The sequence below is a fragment of the Leiobunum rupestre genome, chromosome 7, assembly GCF_980474605.1.
Source record: "Leiobunum rupestre chromosome 7, qqLeiRupe1.1.hap1, whole genome shotgun sequence".
Taxonomy (NCBI): domain Eukaryota; kingdom Metazoa; phylum Arthropoda; class Arachnida; order Opiliones; family Sclerosomatidae; genus Leiobunum; species Leiobunum rupestre.
In genome coordinates this window covers 8382667-8399144 of record NC_143390.1, presented here as the reverse complement: position 1 = coordinate 8399144, position 16478 = coordinate 8382667, and the positions used below count along the sequence as shown (strand labels likewise).

The 16478-nt window shown below is 35.2% G+C and overlaps 1 protein-coding gene across 6 annotated transcripts in view; it reads right to left on the bottom strand.

Annotated features, from left to right (window-relative positions):
- Window positions 1-16478, bottom strand: part of Synd (protein kinase C and casein kinase substrate in neurons protein Synd) — a 79941-nt gene that overhangs the window by 11187 nt on the left and 52276 nt on the right. For 3 of the 6 annotated variants that reach the window (XM_090154538.1, XM_090154539.1, XM_090154543.1), the window contains exons 2-4: window positions 7845-7928; window positions 1899-1992; window positions 670-942 (exon numbers count right to left, since the gene is read on the bottom strand). In XM_090154538.1, the coding sequence (XP_090010664.1) occupies window positions 670-942; window positions 1899-1938 (313 nt within the window). In that variant the 5' untranslated portion in view covers window positions 1939-1992; window positions 7845-7928. The remainder of the gene's footprint in view (window positions 1-669; window positions 943-1898; window positions 1993-7844; window positions 7929-16478) is intronic. The other 3 variants (XM_090154541.1, XM_090154542.1, XM_090154540.1) reach the window with 2 other exon arrangements.

Here is a 16478-nt window from a genome sequence, read left to right as displayed (position 1 = left end):
GTGTATATTTATACGCTATGTAGCAAAGTAAAAGGAGGATTAACAGTAAATGCACAATTGACACACAAAAGCACATATACTTGGCCCAACTGGTCGTAACATTTATAAATTTAGGGGCTTCGGCTTAAGGCAACAATGTTTATAAATACCATAATAACAATAAGTATGACACTTCCTATAGTTTTAATGCTAATTTCCGGACCAATCCTTTTTTTTAAACAATTGACATTCTTGCCAATCTCCGACTTGAACTTTCCCTCAAACTGAGTAGCGTGTTATCGTCCTTGGGAGTAGTAGCTGAGAACTAAACCTTGATTGTGGAATAACACTGAATGAAGTATCCCATTTGATTAAGTAAATAAAGCCTGAATATATCTACAGACTATCTTGTACATACTGTAGCTAAATAAAACATAAAAACCACTGTTGGACAATAATTTTTTTTTATTAAAAACTATGCTAATCTACAGACTTATCTTGTACATACTGTAACTAAATAAAACATAAAAACCACTGTTGTATAATAAAAAGTTTTTTATTTATTAAAAACTATGCTACGACCGTTTAGACAACAAACCACTAGCGTTGTTGTTGTCCAACAGTGGTTTTTATGTTTTATTTACTTAAATAAAGCTTTTTCATTATGATTAATAAAAAATGAAGACATACCCTTTTCTATTTGATCATTCCATTTTTTGGCCCAATTTTTCAGGCTTTTGGCATAGTTTTTTTCAATTTCACTCCTTTCTTGAATAAGTGTGATTAAGTCCGTACAAAGTCTAGAGCCATCTTCAATTCTCTTGGTGGTCCTTTTGTAGTTACCTGGCTCCCAAAAGCTATCACTACAAGCTATGAGCATAGCATCATCACTGTGATGCGACATGGCAGAGGATGTTAAGTCAGTGGGCACCTGCAATCCTGACCCACTAACGTCTCCTCCACCTATAAAAAAAAAGGTATTTATTACCATCGGAAGTACATTATATATTTCTTATTAACAAGTGTCAAGCATCCTAAACTGCTGATCAATTTGTAGATGAATTTCTACATTTTACATCTTTAGTTGGAGTAATTATTTTTAGGTTAATTTTGGGCCGAAACCAATATGATATCAGTACTGGTTTCGTGTCTCAATACCCAATTTAGATTTTTACCGATATTTTAAAACCATTATCTCAAAAACAAGGCAGATGGAGCCACTTTGGCTTTGTTAATGTATTGGAAAATATCAGTATATTGGTAGAATAAGTTAGATATCGGTTATAATCGGTATCAGAAATTCTAAAAATCAGTATCGGTTAATTTACAATTTTGATATTCTTCCATTGAAATAAATTAACAATTTAATTCAATGACTGAATGATTTAATTAAATGACTGAATGATTTAATTAAACAAAAGTGGAATAGGGATAACTAAATGGAAGAATATGCTCAATTTGCACTGGCGAAAGGAGGAAAATGTGGCCAATGGTACTAGCTTCAGTGTCACAGCTCAGTTTGACATAATTCTCCCCCTACCACTTTTGTTGCCCTATAATGTATTAAAGGGCCTCAGAGTCATTTGGAAAATTTGACCTGAATTTCAAGTGGCTTTTACTCATGATAGCAGATACAACAATAAAATTCTGGAGATTAGCGATAAATTAATTAAATTAAAATGATACTGTTACCCTTTAAGGGGAACAAAAGAAGAATATTAAGTTTTCAAATGTAATAAATTTTAAGTCACACTTTTCACCAATTAAAAAATTTCAATTAGAAAAACTAAACTACAAGAACTTTCCCCAAATGCAATTTTGTTTTTAATAGTTTAAAAGAAAGAAACTGGAGAACCAGCACCAGTCACCATGGTTTTCAAGGTACCAAATACTATTATGAGTCCACAAAAATTTATTACTTGAAACCTTACCAATACTGGTGCTCGTTTTCCCCTTCATTCAGGATGTTTCTTATTTGTATTTGAAGTTCACCTGTGCTATAGGCAATTCAATCTGAAATAATGAGTCAAATACTTGTTTTAGTTACAAAGAATGACTGATATTCAATTTTCAGGCATTCCATTCCACAGATTTTTATAAATTCTAGTTTCGCACACTAATTCAAGCTGAAAACTAAGACTATGAATTGGTATAATCGGAAGTACATAACACATATTTAGAGAAATGTGCACATCTTCCTATACTGCTATTGTATTTTTCGCACACTAATTCAAGCTGAAAATTAAGACTATGTTTCTATGAATTGGTATAGTTGGAAGTAAAAAATATATTTCTTAGAGAAATCGGTACATCTTCCTATACTGCTATTGTTTTTTTCTGGAAACACTACATTCGCAGGCTCCAATTGGGTTTTCAAAATATATTCATGAAAAAAATATAAGGCAACAAAAGACGTCGTAACGTGACTCTAAAACTAAAAGAGAAAAATATGGTCTATAAATCGGGGAACACCGCTACGCTGCGCAACAGTGACATATTACATCATCTGCCGAAGTAAATAGGCAAGTGTGAGATGTGTGTTACGGCCACGCCAATGGGGGGGATACTTGGGGATAGGGACGGGACACCCGTGGCGGAAGTATGACAATCACCGATTGGGGGATTAGTGGTCGTCCTCACACGGCCATCCACAAACTCTGCGTCCCAGACGCTTGGGATTACTTTTTTTTTTTGACATCCACACATCGGTGTCGACCCAAGGCCTTAGACACCAGCACACAATAACTGATTAATCAGGGCGAGATATGTGTAACGGCCACGCCAACGGGGGGATACGGGGGGATACGTGGGGACAGGGGTGGGGACACCCGTGGCGGAAGTATTCCGACCACCCGTTGGGGGATTGGTGGTCGTCCTCACACGGCCATCCACAAACTCTGCCTCCCGGACGCCTGGGATTACAGGAGTGAGCCACTACTCCCGGCCCGCTTGGGATTACTGTAACAGGAGTACGCCACTACTACTTTTTCAAACGAGGCTGCCAGTTATTTTTGCCATCCTCTCAATTTTACCCCCTTTACTGATAAAAATCCGGAATAAGATTTCTTGACATGTCGCCATCTCACTGGCGGTCTTTAGCGAATTTAATATTTTTTGTTTTAATACAACATTTGATATTGAAATATTCAATCGCGGTCAGTACCTCAGTGGCTCTCGAGCTTCCGGGTTAATTGTGGGAAATAAATACTGTAAGCGACCTTTTTCATATTGTTTTTAAGCCATTTATGTTTATCACCTAATTTTTCGTTTAATTGTTAATTCGCGACCGAAACGAGTCTAGGTGGTGTAACTGCGCTAGCTTCTCCGAGGTTGCGCCTATGATCTAGCGTCTGCTACAGCCAAACTAAAAAGTCATAAGAACATTTTTTTCTTCAATAAACTTATCAAAATATAAGCAAACGATGCAAAAATTATATTAAAATTCAAGTATTATTATATTTAAAGTCTAATTTACGAATAAGGATGAGGGAAAAGTAATAGCGTCTGCTTTCGCCGCTACCTATCAAGGTTTCAATGGCGAACTATAGGGGGCGTAGCGAAAGTTTTCGTACGCGAATAGGCTTTCCAACTGTAAACAAGTGTTCAATAGATAGGCCTTGGCCTACAAAAATAATAAATTCATCAATAATGCGTATTTTTAAGTGTGTTTTATGGAATAGCTAAAGTTTCGTACGTATAGACCGAAAACTTTGTTTAAGGTTTATTAAATTTGTTAACGAAATTGCGACCTAAAATGTAAAAACCATTATACAAATAATAGCAGACTAAAATGAAATCGCGATTGCACCCCCTTTGCAATTTCCACCCACCGTGTATCAGTAAAATTGAGACTTCCGGTCGTTGAAAATTCTGGCCACCAGGGTACGTCTGGAGAAAATATTGTAAACTAGAGAACTATCCTTGTAAGCAGCCTTGGAAATAACGGTGGTCAAGTGGTCAAAGACCAGTTTATTAATTGCTCAGACCAGTTTATTTAATCAAAATTTTGGGGGTCACTGGTCACCGTGTCCAGTTTATTAATTCGAAATAATAACAAAAAAATAGAAGGTGACCAGTTTAATAATTCGAAATAATATAAAATAATAGTTTATTAATTCAAGGTTTCTATTAATTTTGATTTCCCATTAAACCGGATTTCTATGTAAAGCGACTCCGCGTACTATCGCCGCGGCCGCATGTCGAGGCTTTATGCAGAGTCCCTCGCTCGCATCCCACGAACGAGTTGAAACTGTCGAACACCCTCTGCCCTCAAACCCTCAATCCTCTAGTTCACTTTCCCCCCGAGTACGGTAGGCTACGCGGTATAGGACCGGGGACTCTGGAGCTACGGGGCCTAAAGTAGAGATAGATAATACTTTAAATTTCGAGGGTCTTCTAGGCTATGGCAGTAGTCTTAGGTGAGATAGTACTATATTGTACTATTCTTGTGATACTCATAAAATAAAGTTAACTATTTTGAATACGTGTAAAATTAATGTTACCAACATAATCTAACTTCTAAACATGTAGTATAGGTTTTTTAGGCTTATAAAATGACATTAGAACATTTTATATGAGACCAGTTTAATAATTCAAAAGCTAGGGGGTCACTGGTCACAAGGACTAGTTTAATAATTAATAATCTAAGGGGTCACTGGTCATAAGGACCAGTTAAAAAAATAGCTCATTTCCAAGGCTGCTTGTAAGGTTATTTAATGTTTTTATGTAGCTCACGTAGAAGTTCAGTTCAGTTTACGCTTAAAAACAGGGTGCCTCGTTGAATTTACTCTCATGACCAATGCTTTTCCTAGTAAAACGTCAAGGCCAATGTTACTTTATAGAAGGCCTATTGATCCATAATGCAGTACTGTGCATGATTCTAAAATCTAGCCAAGTGAAAATTGCCAGAATCATGTTTCATTTTAAATGGTATAGATGTACCATATTAACTTCTGATATAATATGATATTATTTTGCCACCCAAGTACATAAAAATTCGATAAAGAGGAACCTTGTTGATCACTGTGCTTTCATGGCTGTTTGGGTTCAATATACATTTCACAAAAAGTTTGGTTAGTTTTCATACCAATAATAGTATTTATAGCTTGTATGTAGGAGATGCATGCAGGGATCCAAAGTGGTATTTAAAAGGTGGTAAATAATGGTAAATAACGTTATGGTATAAAATGGGAAAGTGGTAAATAATAGTATAAGTAACATAATAAACATAAGTATTAAATTCAGTTAATACAGGTACCCCACTCAAATCTTCAATTTTTTTATAGGAAAAATAGCATTATTTCCAAAATTATAGGATTTTATAGGACTATATATGCTATTTCATTTACTAACTTTATGCATTTAAAAACCAAATCTATATTTTGTGAAATAAATCTTTGATTTTCACTTAAAAAATAGAAACTATTTAACCATTTTATCACAAAAATAAACTAGTAGCTAACCATGTTAACAATAACAGAAGTATAGACTAAAATGACTTGGTATAGGAATTTATCCTATAGGGAGTTTACAGTATGACGTGCCACTACGTCACCCGTGCTTTTTCCTATTGATAAAAAATTTCACCCCACAATGGCGGCCATGCTCAAAGCTACGGAGTGATATTTCCCTATAGCTAAATCTAGCAATTTAACTGAGTGGTTGGATTTAAAATATCAAAACTATAGGATTTTATAGGAATTTTGGGGGGTTTTGCTAAAAATATAGGATGTTATAGGACATTTTGGAAAATATAGGATTTTATAAGAATTATAGGACCTCTGGGGGCCCTGTTAATAACTTCTGAATTGGAGCCAGTATTTATATAAAATGGCGGCTCTATCATTGCCACCTGTATTATGAAAAGGACTCTGTTCGTAGAGATGGCCCTGAATCTATCAGATTCTTCCAAACCGCGACTTTACTGGAGAGCATGGTGCCATCTATTTAAGGCAAGATAAACTAAAATTTAAAATAGTAGAGTTAGTTAGACAACAACTTGTACTATATTTAGTGGACTTTAACCTAAATTATATATCCCATGGAAAAATATTGTTTAAAATTGCTGCAATTCATGTTATTGACCAATTTACAAACGATCCGGTCAACGCGAGGGGTACCGCCTTTTTGATTTCGAAGCTAGCGACATCTATTGAAAAAAAAAAGAGCTACACGTCGAGCCGCCACTTGCTTTATAATAGTTATTTTTATCTTCCGATTCAATAATTCATCAATATTTTCCAAAAGTAAGCGTTATTTACACCTTTGGAAGCATTTAAATTTTCAATAGGCCTTGGCTGGTCCGTCGAAAAGGCTGCCGGCGGACCGTCGCCGATTTTCCTGGCATCCTCCAAATACTAGGAGCAGTTCGCAGAAAGTTGTCAGTCCGTCGGTATGTAATTTGTCATTGGCGAAACAGACTATCATACTTATGTTTATTATTTGCATGGATTATTTAAAGGTTTTAAAACTTCAACCTACGTTTATGGAGGTTTAAAACCTTTAAGATTTAGAACAGACTTGTGGAGTAATGAAAATAAAGATATGAATCTTCTACAGTTGATATATTCCTTTTTTGAATGATTTTCTTGATTTCACATATATAAAATAAGTCAATATTTACCACTATTTAACTTTATGTGCAGAGGTATGCACAATATTCCAAAAAGGTGTATTTTTGGTACACTGAGCAGTGGCGGCTTAAGAAGGCTGGGTCCCCGGGGCGGCGGCAGTGTTTCGTGACACCCCCCAGGACCGTGCAGAAGTTTTCACGGGTCCGTCTTCTCCAAGTTTAATCGTTCTGATTTAACACCCCCCCCCCTCGAGCTTCTCCGATGGCACCCCCTGCTGCCCTGGTACCCGGGGCGGACCGACCCCCCCCCCCTTAGGCCGCCACTGACACTGAGGAGATGTAAAACCTTAGTTTAAAAACATTATAACAAGCTTTTACATGTAGAGAGTTTTGATCAATTTTGGAATTTGGTGATTCTAACTTTTGCGCAGATTTTGTTGATTTTTTACTTTTAAACTGGTTACCGTTTGAAAGATTTAGCGTTTTTCGACTTTTAGACGTTATGGGTTTAGTACGAATTGCCTTGGCAATGCAAAATATTTTTTGGGTTAGTCCAGATAACTTCAGCTCTGCCGACCAAAGGCTATGGGAAAGCATAATTTATCAGTTCAAAAGAATTGAGTTCCTATAATTCATAGCTATTTCCACTGTAAAAACCGAAACACCAACGATAAACTTATCTTTAGACCATCGTGTTTATGACATAGATATTTAAATATTTATTAATATTTTAGCAATTACTATGACTTTATAGACGCATTCACATATTGCCTACAGGGAAATATGCAAAATGGGCGAAATCCACCCGAGGTACCTTAATATTTAATAATGTTTGAGGTAGATGGCGACACTATAAAGTTTATGAAAAATAAACTTTTTTAAAAAGTTATTAATTAATTACTAAATTATAGTACTTCAAATTTTTATTAAAAATATATAATTTTTGTAATTTAAATTAACAATTAATTTTAACAGTTGTTAACACTCTCCGCCCTAGATGGCACTATAATACCATTTTAAACTATCCAATCAGGGAAGATAATTTTATATTTTAAATCTCGACAAAACCGTTCTCCACTAAAAACTGAAAACTTTCAACCAATCGTTGAAAATCAAAATTATGACGTCGTTGAAAATCAAAATTATGACGTCATGTTGCTATCAGAGCGCCATCTACTAACAAATAACGCCATCACCTCGTTACCTCGGATGAATTTTACCCCTTTAAAGTTGTCTTTGCCCGTTAAAAATTGTAAATCGATCTATTGAGTTATAAAAATTATTATCAAAATACCTGGTTCGGGCTTAGATTTGCCCGTTCCGAAGATTAGTGGTATCTTTACTTAGAAATGTTTCCACCAGCGATAGTTGAAAAATACTGAAAAAGAAAAAGACACTAAGAATAAAATCGAAATTTTACATTAAAATATTGTAGAGGTACGTGCAATTCTTAATTCTAGAATGACCACAATTAAACAATACACTTATTTAATAACTTGTTAAAAGACAGGTGAGGTTCGCGATAGAAAACGGGAATATTATTTCTATCTCTACTGTTAACAGGTTGACGTCACAACTACAGCTATGATGTGCTAAAATACAAAAACAAATACATCTTAGCAGCTAGGAACAACAAACACAGCACCCCACACAAGGAGAACGCAACCCGTTAAAGTCGTGCAGTTTCATGTGTACATTTTTCATTGGTTAGCGGCTTTTAGCGCCTGCTGCCGTCGGAAGGGAAAAATCGGAAATTGTCTTCCCCCCGCCCGTAAAACGTTCAGCGTAAAGGCTCGTGACGCTCGTCCAATGAAATTCGTACACAACCCTTCGTTAGCGTGTTTAAAGGCTAGCTGCGTTCTCCTTGTGTTTGTTGCTCCTAGGTGGCAGTATAAAAAGAGATACACTATGATAAATAAAATCAACTGGGCGATACTACAACAATGTTAAAAATCTTGAGGAACGTAGTCCATGCTTACTATTTCGTCGTCGTTAATTCTACTGTAGCAACAAATACTAAAAGGCCTTCTTAGAGAATAATGTTATTGTGTACTATTTTGAGTTAACTGTCATTGATACACAGTATTGATACGTTAATTTTTTTGTGAACAACAACTTCTTCCTAACCGATTCTTGCGCGCTAAGAGTTAAACCTGGGTAAAACACGTGGTTGGCAACTTTACAGATAAACCAGGGTACATGAATAATGTAATTAGACGATAAATACAGCAAAATCGCGTTTGTTATATAAAAAATACTAGCAGACCATCTTGAGGAATACAAACATCACCGTTATGCGAAATTGTCGCAACTGGTGAGACTACATTGTACGCTTCGAAAGACTTAACGGATAATACATAATTTGGAATGAACTTACGAGTAAACGATTAAACGCGCTGAAGGGTGGGCTCGCCCGAACCAAAGAGATTCAAGGAAAGGAGACCCGGGTCAGGTCGAAAAATCCCTCAACCAATGCAAAAATGTTCATTTATGTAAACGGAAAGTCAGTAAAATTCGTTTCAATAGGCAGGTTTGGCATTGAAAACACTTTATATGATAAAACCGTCTAAAAATAACTATAAATAGTTAACTTTAGTATTTCTGTCACCCCTAAAGAATTACAATATTGGCCGCCCCATGCTATCTCGGAGCAAAAAACACAAGGAGAACGCAGCTAGCCTTTAAACACGCTAAGTCAGTGTTGTGTACAAATTTCATTGAACAAGGCTTTTCCCTGTACGTTTTACGGAAAGGGGGGGAAGACAATTTCGGAATTTTCCCCTTCCGACGGCAGCAGGTGCTAAAGCGTCTAACCAATGAAAAGTGTACACATGAAACTGCTCGACTTTAACGGGTTGCTTTCTCCTTGTGTGGGGTGCTGTGTTGTTAGTCTATAATCGGCTATGAATGAAAATTTATTTAAATTACTGGACAATCATTTGAGGATTTATTTTTATTTCCTCTGAAAATTAATTTTTAGACTTTCCCTTAACGCACCCCAGTAATATCTGAAAGGCAGAAAATACACCGAACAGGCGCTTCAATATTACATCTTCAAGGAAATCGCCAAGGAGGAATATTACCGAGAGACAGGACATGCAAGTTACTGTTTATACAGGGTGTTTCAAAAGGTTATGCAAAAATTTAAGGAGTTGTAGGGGGTGAGTTAAGAAGTATGCCTATTTTTCCCTCATTTTCCTACGATGATTTAAAAGAGCGCCAGAGAGCTTCAAAGGGTGGCCTATTAGCCCCTGGAAGTAGGCTGCGACAAGCGCAAACCAAGCAGCAGGGTTTTGGGTTAATGTGATAGGTAAAAAAGGGCTTTGTAAACAAATCGATGTGACCAGCGTAAAAAAGTAAACTTAAACAGTATTTTAAGTCCCTGCTGCTTGGTTTGGCGCTTGTTGCAGCCCACTTCCGGAAGTTGAAATCCGCGGTCAGAACATAATATTTCATCGTTCTGGTCGCGATTAAACGGTATTATTGTCTTCCATTTGAACTGTATAAGGTACCCTTGAAGATAAAAATCCGTTAGAATTTACGTAACGCAACAACGAACTCCGTTAAGACCCCGGAAAGATTCCAAGAAAACGGGGGATTTCGCTGAATAACGGGGTTACGCAAGACGGCTCATCTCTTGTAATCTCCGAAAGGACAAAACATTCAAATATTTAACCTTAAAGGGAGCATGCACTTCCATGTTTGTGATAAGATCAACGAATGCCATATTTCTGCCAGTAGGTTTAAAAAAAATCTAGGGATAATAAACGCTTCAATAAAACATCTTGTGGAAATGGACAAGAAGTAATAAATCTGAGAGACGGGACCTGCATTTTACCGTTTATATAGTGCTTATGAAAATAAAAGAAAATTTTCGTAAAAAGTGTTTCTTTTAAACCAGGTAGCTTTTTTGACATATTAAGGCTTAGCAAAAACACGACGTCATTCTGTTTCTAGGCGAAAATTTTCCATTATTTCAACAAGCACCATATTAATAATAATCAGCTAGGCTAATACCCCCAAGGCACCACCTTAGGCCTAAGTCATCAAGCGACTTTTAAAGCCATTAATTAACAGTAACTTGCAGGCCCTGGCTCTCGGAAATATTACTTGGTATTTCCTGGTACCTCCAAATGTAACAATCACAAATAAGTATTTTATTTAATGAAACCTAGTTCACGTCACTTCCAACTCCGTAACGAAAAACGCGTCATCAACTTTATAAATGATAGGAAACACAGCAACAGCTCTTTCTATAAAATAATATATACGCATACATGTATAAAAAGTGTTTCCTAATATTTCCGTGTAGAGGGTCTCGCGCGAAAACGCGCGAGCTCAACAAAAACAAAAATATGCGCGCGCTCTCTAACTTTAACCGAACGATGAATCTAACGTAATCACGTGACCTCTCGTATTTTATATAAAGATTAAAGAGCTAAATTAGCATACGTAACTTTTATCAATTAAAGTCGTTTAAAAATATCCAAGGCTTATCGTTTCAGATTATGAACGATTATGTTTGACTTGACAAATTGACACGATTTGGAAGTGTTCTTGCTTTTTATTTTATTTAAAAAAATAAACCATATTTTTATGGATGCGTTTTTCATTACTTTACTTTCCAAAGTGCGCATTGAGAATCATTATTGAAATGCGATTTTTTTTTGGCTACTTAAACTTTTCAATTTCTTTAATGTAAATTTCTCCATTTAAATTGAATTTTATAATAATAATAATAATAAGGATAAAAAATTTCCACGTTTTAAAATATTATATTAAACACCCGGAAATTATCTTTAAACGATTACTGAAATAATGTTTAAGAATATGGTCGCTCAAGTATGGTTAATGTACTTTTTATAAAAATGTAAGAATTCAGGTTGAGATAACCATATTTTAAAAAATGAAAAATATTTTAAAACTACCTTATCACATTGGCTGCTTTCCCCCCTAAACATATAATATTTTTTTTATTTCTGGTTAAAATATTTTCAATCATCGAAATATAAAATTACATTTGAAATTATTTGTCATTGTTTATAATTCTAATACACGTATTTTGATTTTCTTTTTAAAATTTCAACTCAATTTCTTTATGGGAATATAACCTGCAAAGCAATCTTTATAGAAGACCCCTTCAATTTTTAAAATTGACGCCAAACATTTCTAAAGCCAAAGGCAAGAGCGGCCAGAGCTGCAAACGTTGGATATTAAACTATGACTTAAATAAATAATGATATTAAACTATGACTGAAATGAATGATGATATTAAACTATGACTGAAATAAATGATTATATTAAACTATGACTGAAATACTTAGAAAATAAAATATCAAAGGGACTGATACTTCATGGTTTTAAAATATTTATTTTCTTGGAGCTTTCGGACCGAGGTCCTTCGTCAGCCTTTAACTCATTATTAATAAACATTTTACAAATGAAAGATGAAAGCAATGGACTTGCTATGCACATAAAAAAAGAGAATAGACACGAAATAGACTGGGGATCCACAAAAATTGTATGCCAAGAAGAAAAATGGTTTAAACGATGTTTTAAAGAGGCGGTGTATATTAACGATAGGGGTGAATTAAATTTAGATAAAGGGAATATAAATTTAAAAGGGTGGGGGGAAATAAAATTAAAAAACTGAAAAATAAACCAGTTTATGGGGTAATGCTGTTTAATGAAAAATTGTTGTAGAATTATGTTTTTTAGAAATTTTTAATTTTTAATGGTTTAATTGTATAATTTTTTATGTTTAAATTTGTAAAATGTTTATTAATAATGAGTTAACGGCTGACGAAGGACCTCGGTCCGAAAGCTCCAAGAAAATAAATATTTTAAAACCATGAAGTATCAGTCCCTTTGATATTTTATTTTGTAAGTTTAAATTAACCATGGATCAGAAATTAAACATTTATAATTATGACTGAAATAAATGGTGATATTAAACTATGACTGAAATAAATGGTGATATTAAACTATGACTGAAATAAATGGTGATATTAAACTATGACTGAAATAAATGGTGATATTAAACTATGACTGAAATAAATGGTGATATTAAACTATGACTGAAATAAATGATGATATTAAACTAAGACTTAAAATAAAAATAAAATGTTAGTTCTAGTTTTATTTACATTTGGGCGGTGAGGGGCATCTGGTTAGGGAGGTCATAAAATTAGAGTTGAGTAGCAGCGAACTGGTCGTCCCAACTGGGAAAAAGTCCATTAGGTGATCTCGCCTCCTACGACGGCGTTCGATCTGAGCAGTGGCTTTAGGAAGTGGCGCGGGCCAAACGGGGAGTGGATGTTATTGACCTTTTTCACTGGCGCCGATGCGTGAGAAATTTATTAGCCCTTTCAATTTCTTCCACCGAAACGGCGCAGTCACGTGGGTGCACGAAAAACTCCCAAACGCACGCTAGACTTTTTAGCCCTTACTTCGGCGCGTGGGTGAAAGTTACGGAAATCGGAGGTACTGGCAATAATCCATAGAAAAAACGTACCCTTCGCGAACAGTTTCCAGCCCTTTCAACGCTATTTGGAAAAATTACGTAATTTTTATTCATAGTTGTACCAAGAATGTATTTATTTATATTTAGGAAGAATAATTATGTTGCGACAATCGCCGGGCACGTTGAACGCCTTTCCCCCGTCTCGCGCGGAGGGAAAGACAAAACGTCACCGGCGTTTGATTTCCATCGCGTTAAGTGACGTAAATTTTAAGCAGCCAATGAAATACCGGGACTATTCGTTTTATTTTAAGCGGAGGAGCGTACTGGGGGGTCCAACGAGTGGATTGAGAGAAAGGCTAAAAATACATTCTTGGTTGTACCAAAAATGTATTTTTATTTGGGGACGATTTTGAGTGGTCGAACATGGGCCAAAATCGCGTAGAAAATTTGAGTAAAAATCCACAAATTCTAAATTCAAGAATTTGCTTCCCATAGACTATGGAAAATCCTTTTTGTTAAAAATCCGGTAGCCAGCGTTCCAAAATACCAATAATGGTAAATATTGGTTTGCACTGTATAATAATATGTGAAGTCGAGAGACTCAATCAACCTCAGAAGATCTTAAACTTTTAATTACTCTACAAGCCCGTTCTAAATCTTTAAGTTTTTATCTCCATAAATATAGGCTTAAGTTTTAATTACTGTAAATAATTCATGGAAATAAATTATTTACCATTATCTACCATTGTTTACCACTTTTTCCATTTTATACCCATAACGCTATTCGCCAGCTGTTAAATACTACTTCGGACTCTCGAAGTTATTTCAGGAGCGGCCAAGCTTTTCCAAATATAGCCTTATTTCCGTATCAAAAGATTAACAAGACGTTCAATATACTAACACGTACGTTTTTTGTCTTGAAAAAATAGCTTGGATTAGGGAAGTATTCTGAATACTTCCCTCCTCCAAGAAAATAACTTTTGGCCCAAAAAGTTGAAACGAAAATAACGCCACGTGTTTGGGTTTGAATTTTCGCCGCCATCTTAGGGGCTGCCGCCAGCGCCTATAACCCCGTATGAGCGATTTGCGAACTATCCTCTAACTTTTAAAATCGCGCAATTTAGTCTTAGGTCTCTTATAACTGGAACGCGCCGCGCGTGCAAAACAAATTTTTTGCGTCTTAAAGGGAATATAACCCACAAAGCAATCTTTACGGAAGACCCCTTCAATTTTTCAAATGTCCCTGTACAGTGGCGCCAAACATTTTTAAAGCCAAAGGCAAGAGCGGCCAGAGCTGCAAGCGTTGGTGTTCCACACCAAATACCTGAGGTTATATTCCCTTTAAGCAGCGCACGCTTTTACGTTGTTTTTCTGTCTCGCCGACTTCTCACCAGGTGTCGCGGTGGACGCGCGCTTTTCGATTTCCCGAAATTTCTTTATTTTATTAAAAATTAAACACTCAAAATTTTTTGATGCGGTTTTCGCCATAGATTTTAGTTTTTAATGCGCTATAGGGCTATCTAACTGGTTAAAGCTTGACCGTTCCCCTTTAAAATTCCCCGATTTTCCAGGTACTGTGAAAACCTGGCAAAACAGTCATTCTAACGGAGGAGAAATAGCAGGATAAAATAAATTCTTTGTTGTACTTTTAAAATATTGATCGTCTTTATAAAATTTTTATGAATACATATAAATATTACAGTGCCTAAGGATATTTACTTATTTATAAATCATAATTTACCTCAGTATTAGAAAAGTCACTAAATGAGTTTTTTCTTTACAGACGTTTTAGGAAAATCAACGTGAACTTGCCGTAATAAATGTTTTAAGCGATTAATCTTATCAGATGGATATTATAAGATATTATATTTTACGTATACTTCTGATACGAGCGACTATTTCTGGAAACCGCAAAATCTACTCTTCGAACCACGGCCTACAGCTTGGAAAGCGATAAATGAGAGATGGTCGGGCTGGAGAACAGAAAGACGCTGAAATGGAGAAGGAATTGCGAGCGCCATCTACGGGCCGAATTGTAGAGAGGAAACGCCACTGGAAATTAAGGTCAATTTAAAACGGGGAATTAAAAGGGGGAAGAAAATGCGAGGGTCGTCGCGATGTAAAGCCACTTAACGCTTGCCAGCCACGCTCAATAGAACAATTAACCTTTTCACTTTACTAAGAGCCCCGTAGCGGCCAACGACAGAACTTCACTTAAATCGCGCATTTTCTGAGCTTATCGCGTTAGTCGTAAGGGCTTAGTCCCAAATTGCTGACGTGGACGCGAATATTTAGAGGCTGTCTTTTAAACCTTTAATTTCTACTAGATGGCGACAATTTTTACTTTTCTCGCGAATTATTTACCAAGGAGCCCAGTCTAAAATTTTTATTTATGATATTAAACTATAACTTAAATAATTAACGATATTAAACTATAACTTAAATAATTAATGATATTAAACTATAACTTAAATAATTTACGATATTAAACTATAACTTAAATAATTTACGATATTACACTATAACTTAAATAATTTATGATATTAAACTATAACTTAAATTTATTTAAGATATTAAACTAAAACTTATATAATTTATGATATTAAACTGAAACTTATATAATTTATGATATTAAACTGAAACTTAAATAATTTATGATATATTATGATTTTTTGAAAAGATTTATAGGATAATATAGGACACAAACTTGTTTATATATAGTATAATCAAAGATAATCTCTACCTACGTGCCGGTTATAGACCTTATATTAAAAAATATGTACGAGCCAAAAAAGCGTGGATTTTACCAGATGAAATTAAAGCAGACGACGCATATTAAAATATTTCGAAACTAAAGAGCCGAATATAAGCTAAAACGAAAGTCCCAGAATGGCAGCACGGTGAAAGGAGAAAATTATTATTCACGACAAAATCCGAAAAGTTTTAGAAAATTAATTATTTCACCGGTAGAAGGTAAAACGTTTTAATGAGAAACAGTGGTCCTACAAGTCACCTTTTTGGATAAAAGTCCAGGCCAGTGGCAAATAGTGAAATAAAGAAAAATCGAATTTCAAAGCTTAAAAAAGTAATTGTTTTTAAAATTTTTAAGAAGTTTATTGTAAAAATGTCTTAGTTTACACTGAACTTACAATGTTAGAATTAATTATTCCAAAACAATTAACAGAATCAGAATCTGATCATTCCTATGCATATATATTTGCCTTAAGTAGCCCAAATCTGAAATTTCTGTGTTTAAATATTTTTTTTTATAATTATTTAATTTTGAGGTAAAAATATTTATTTGCCACTAAATTCACTTTTGTCCACCTGGCATTTTCCACCTCGGAGCACTGATGATAAAGTTGTAGAACATATTCTGTACTGTTGAAATTATGGTCGTGAAAAACCAGTGAGTACTACCAAAAGTAGCATAAGACCCAAAAGTGTGTCAGCTGTACCTTCGCG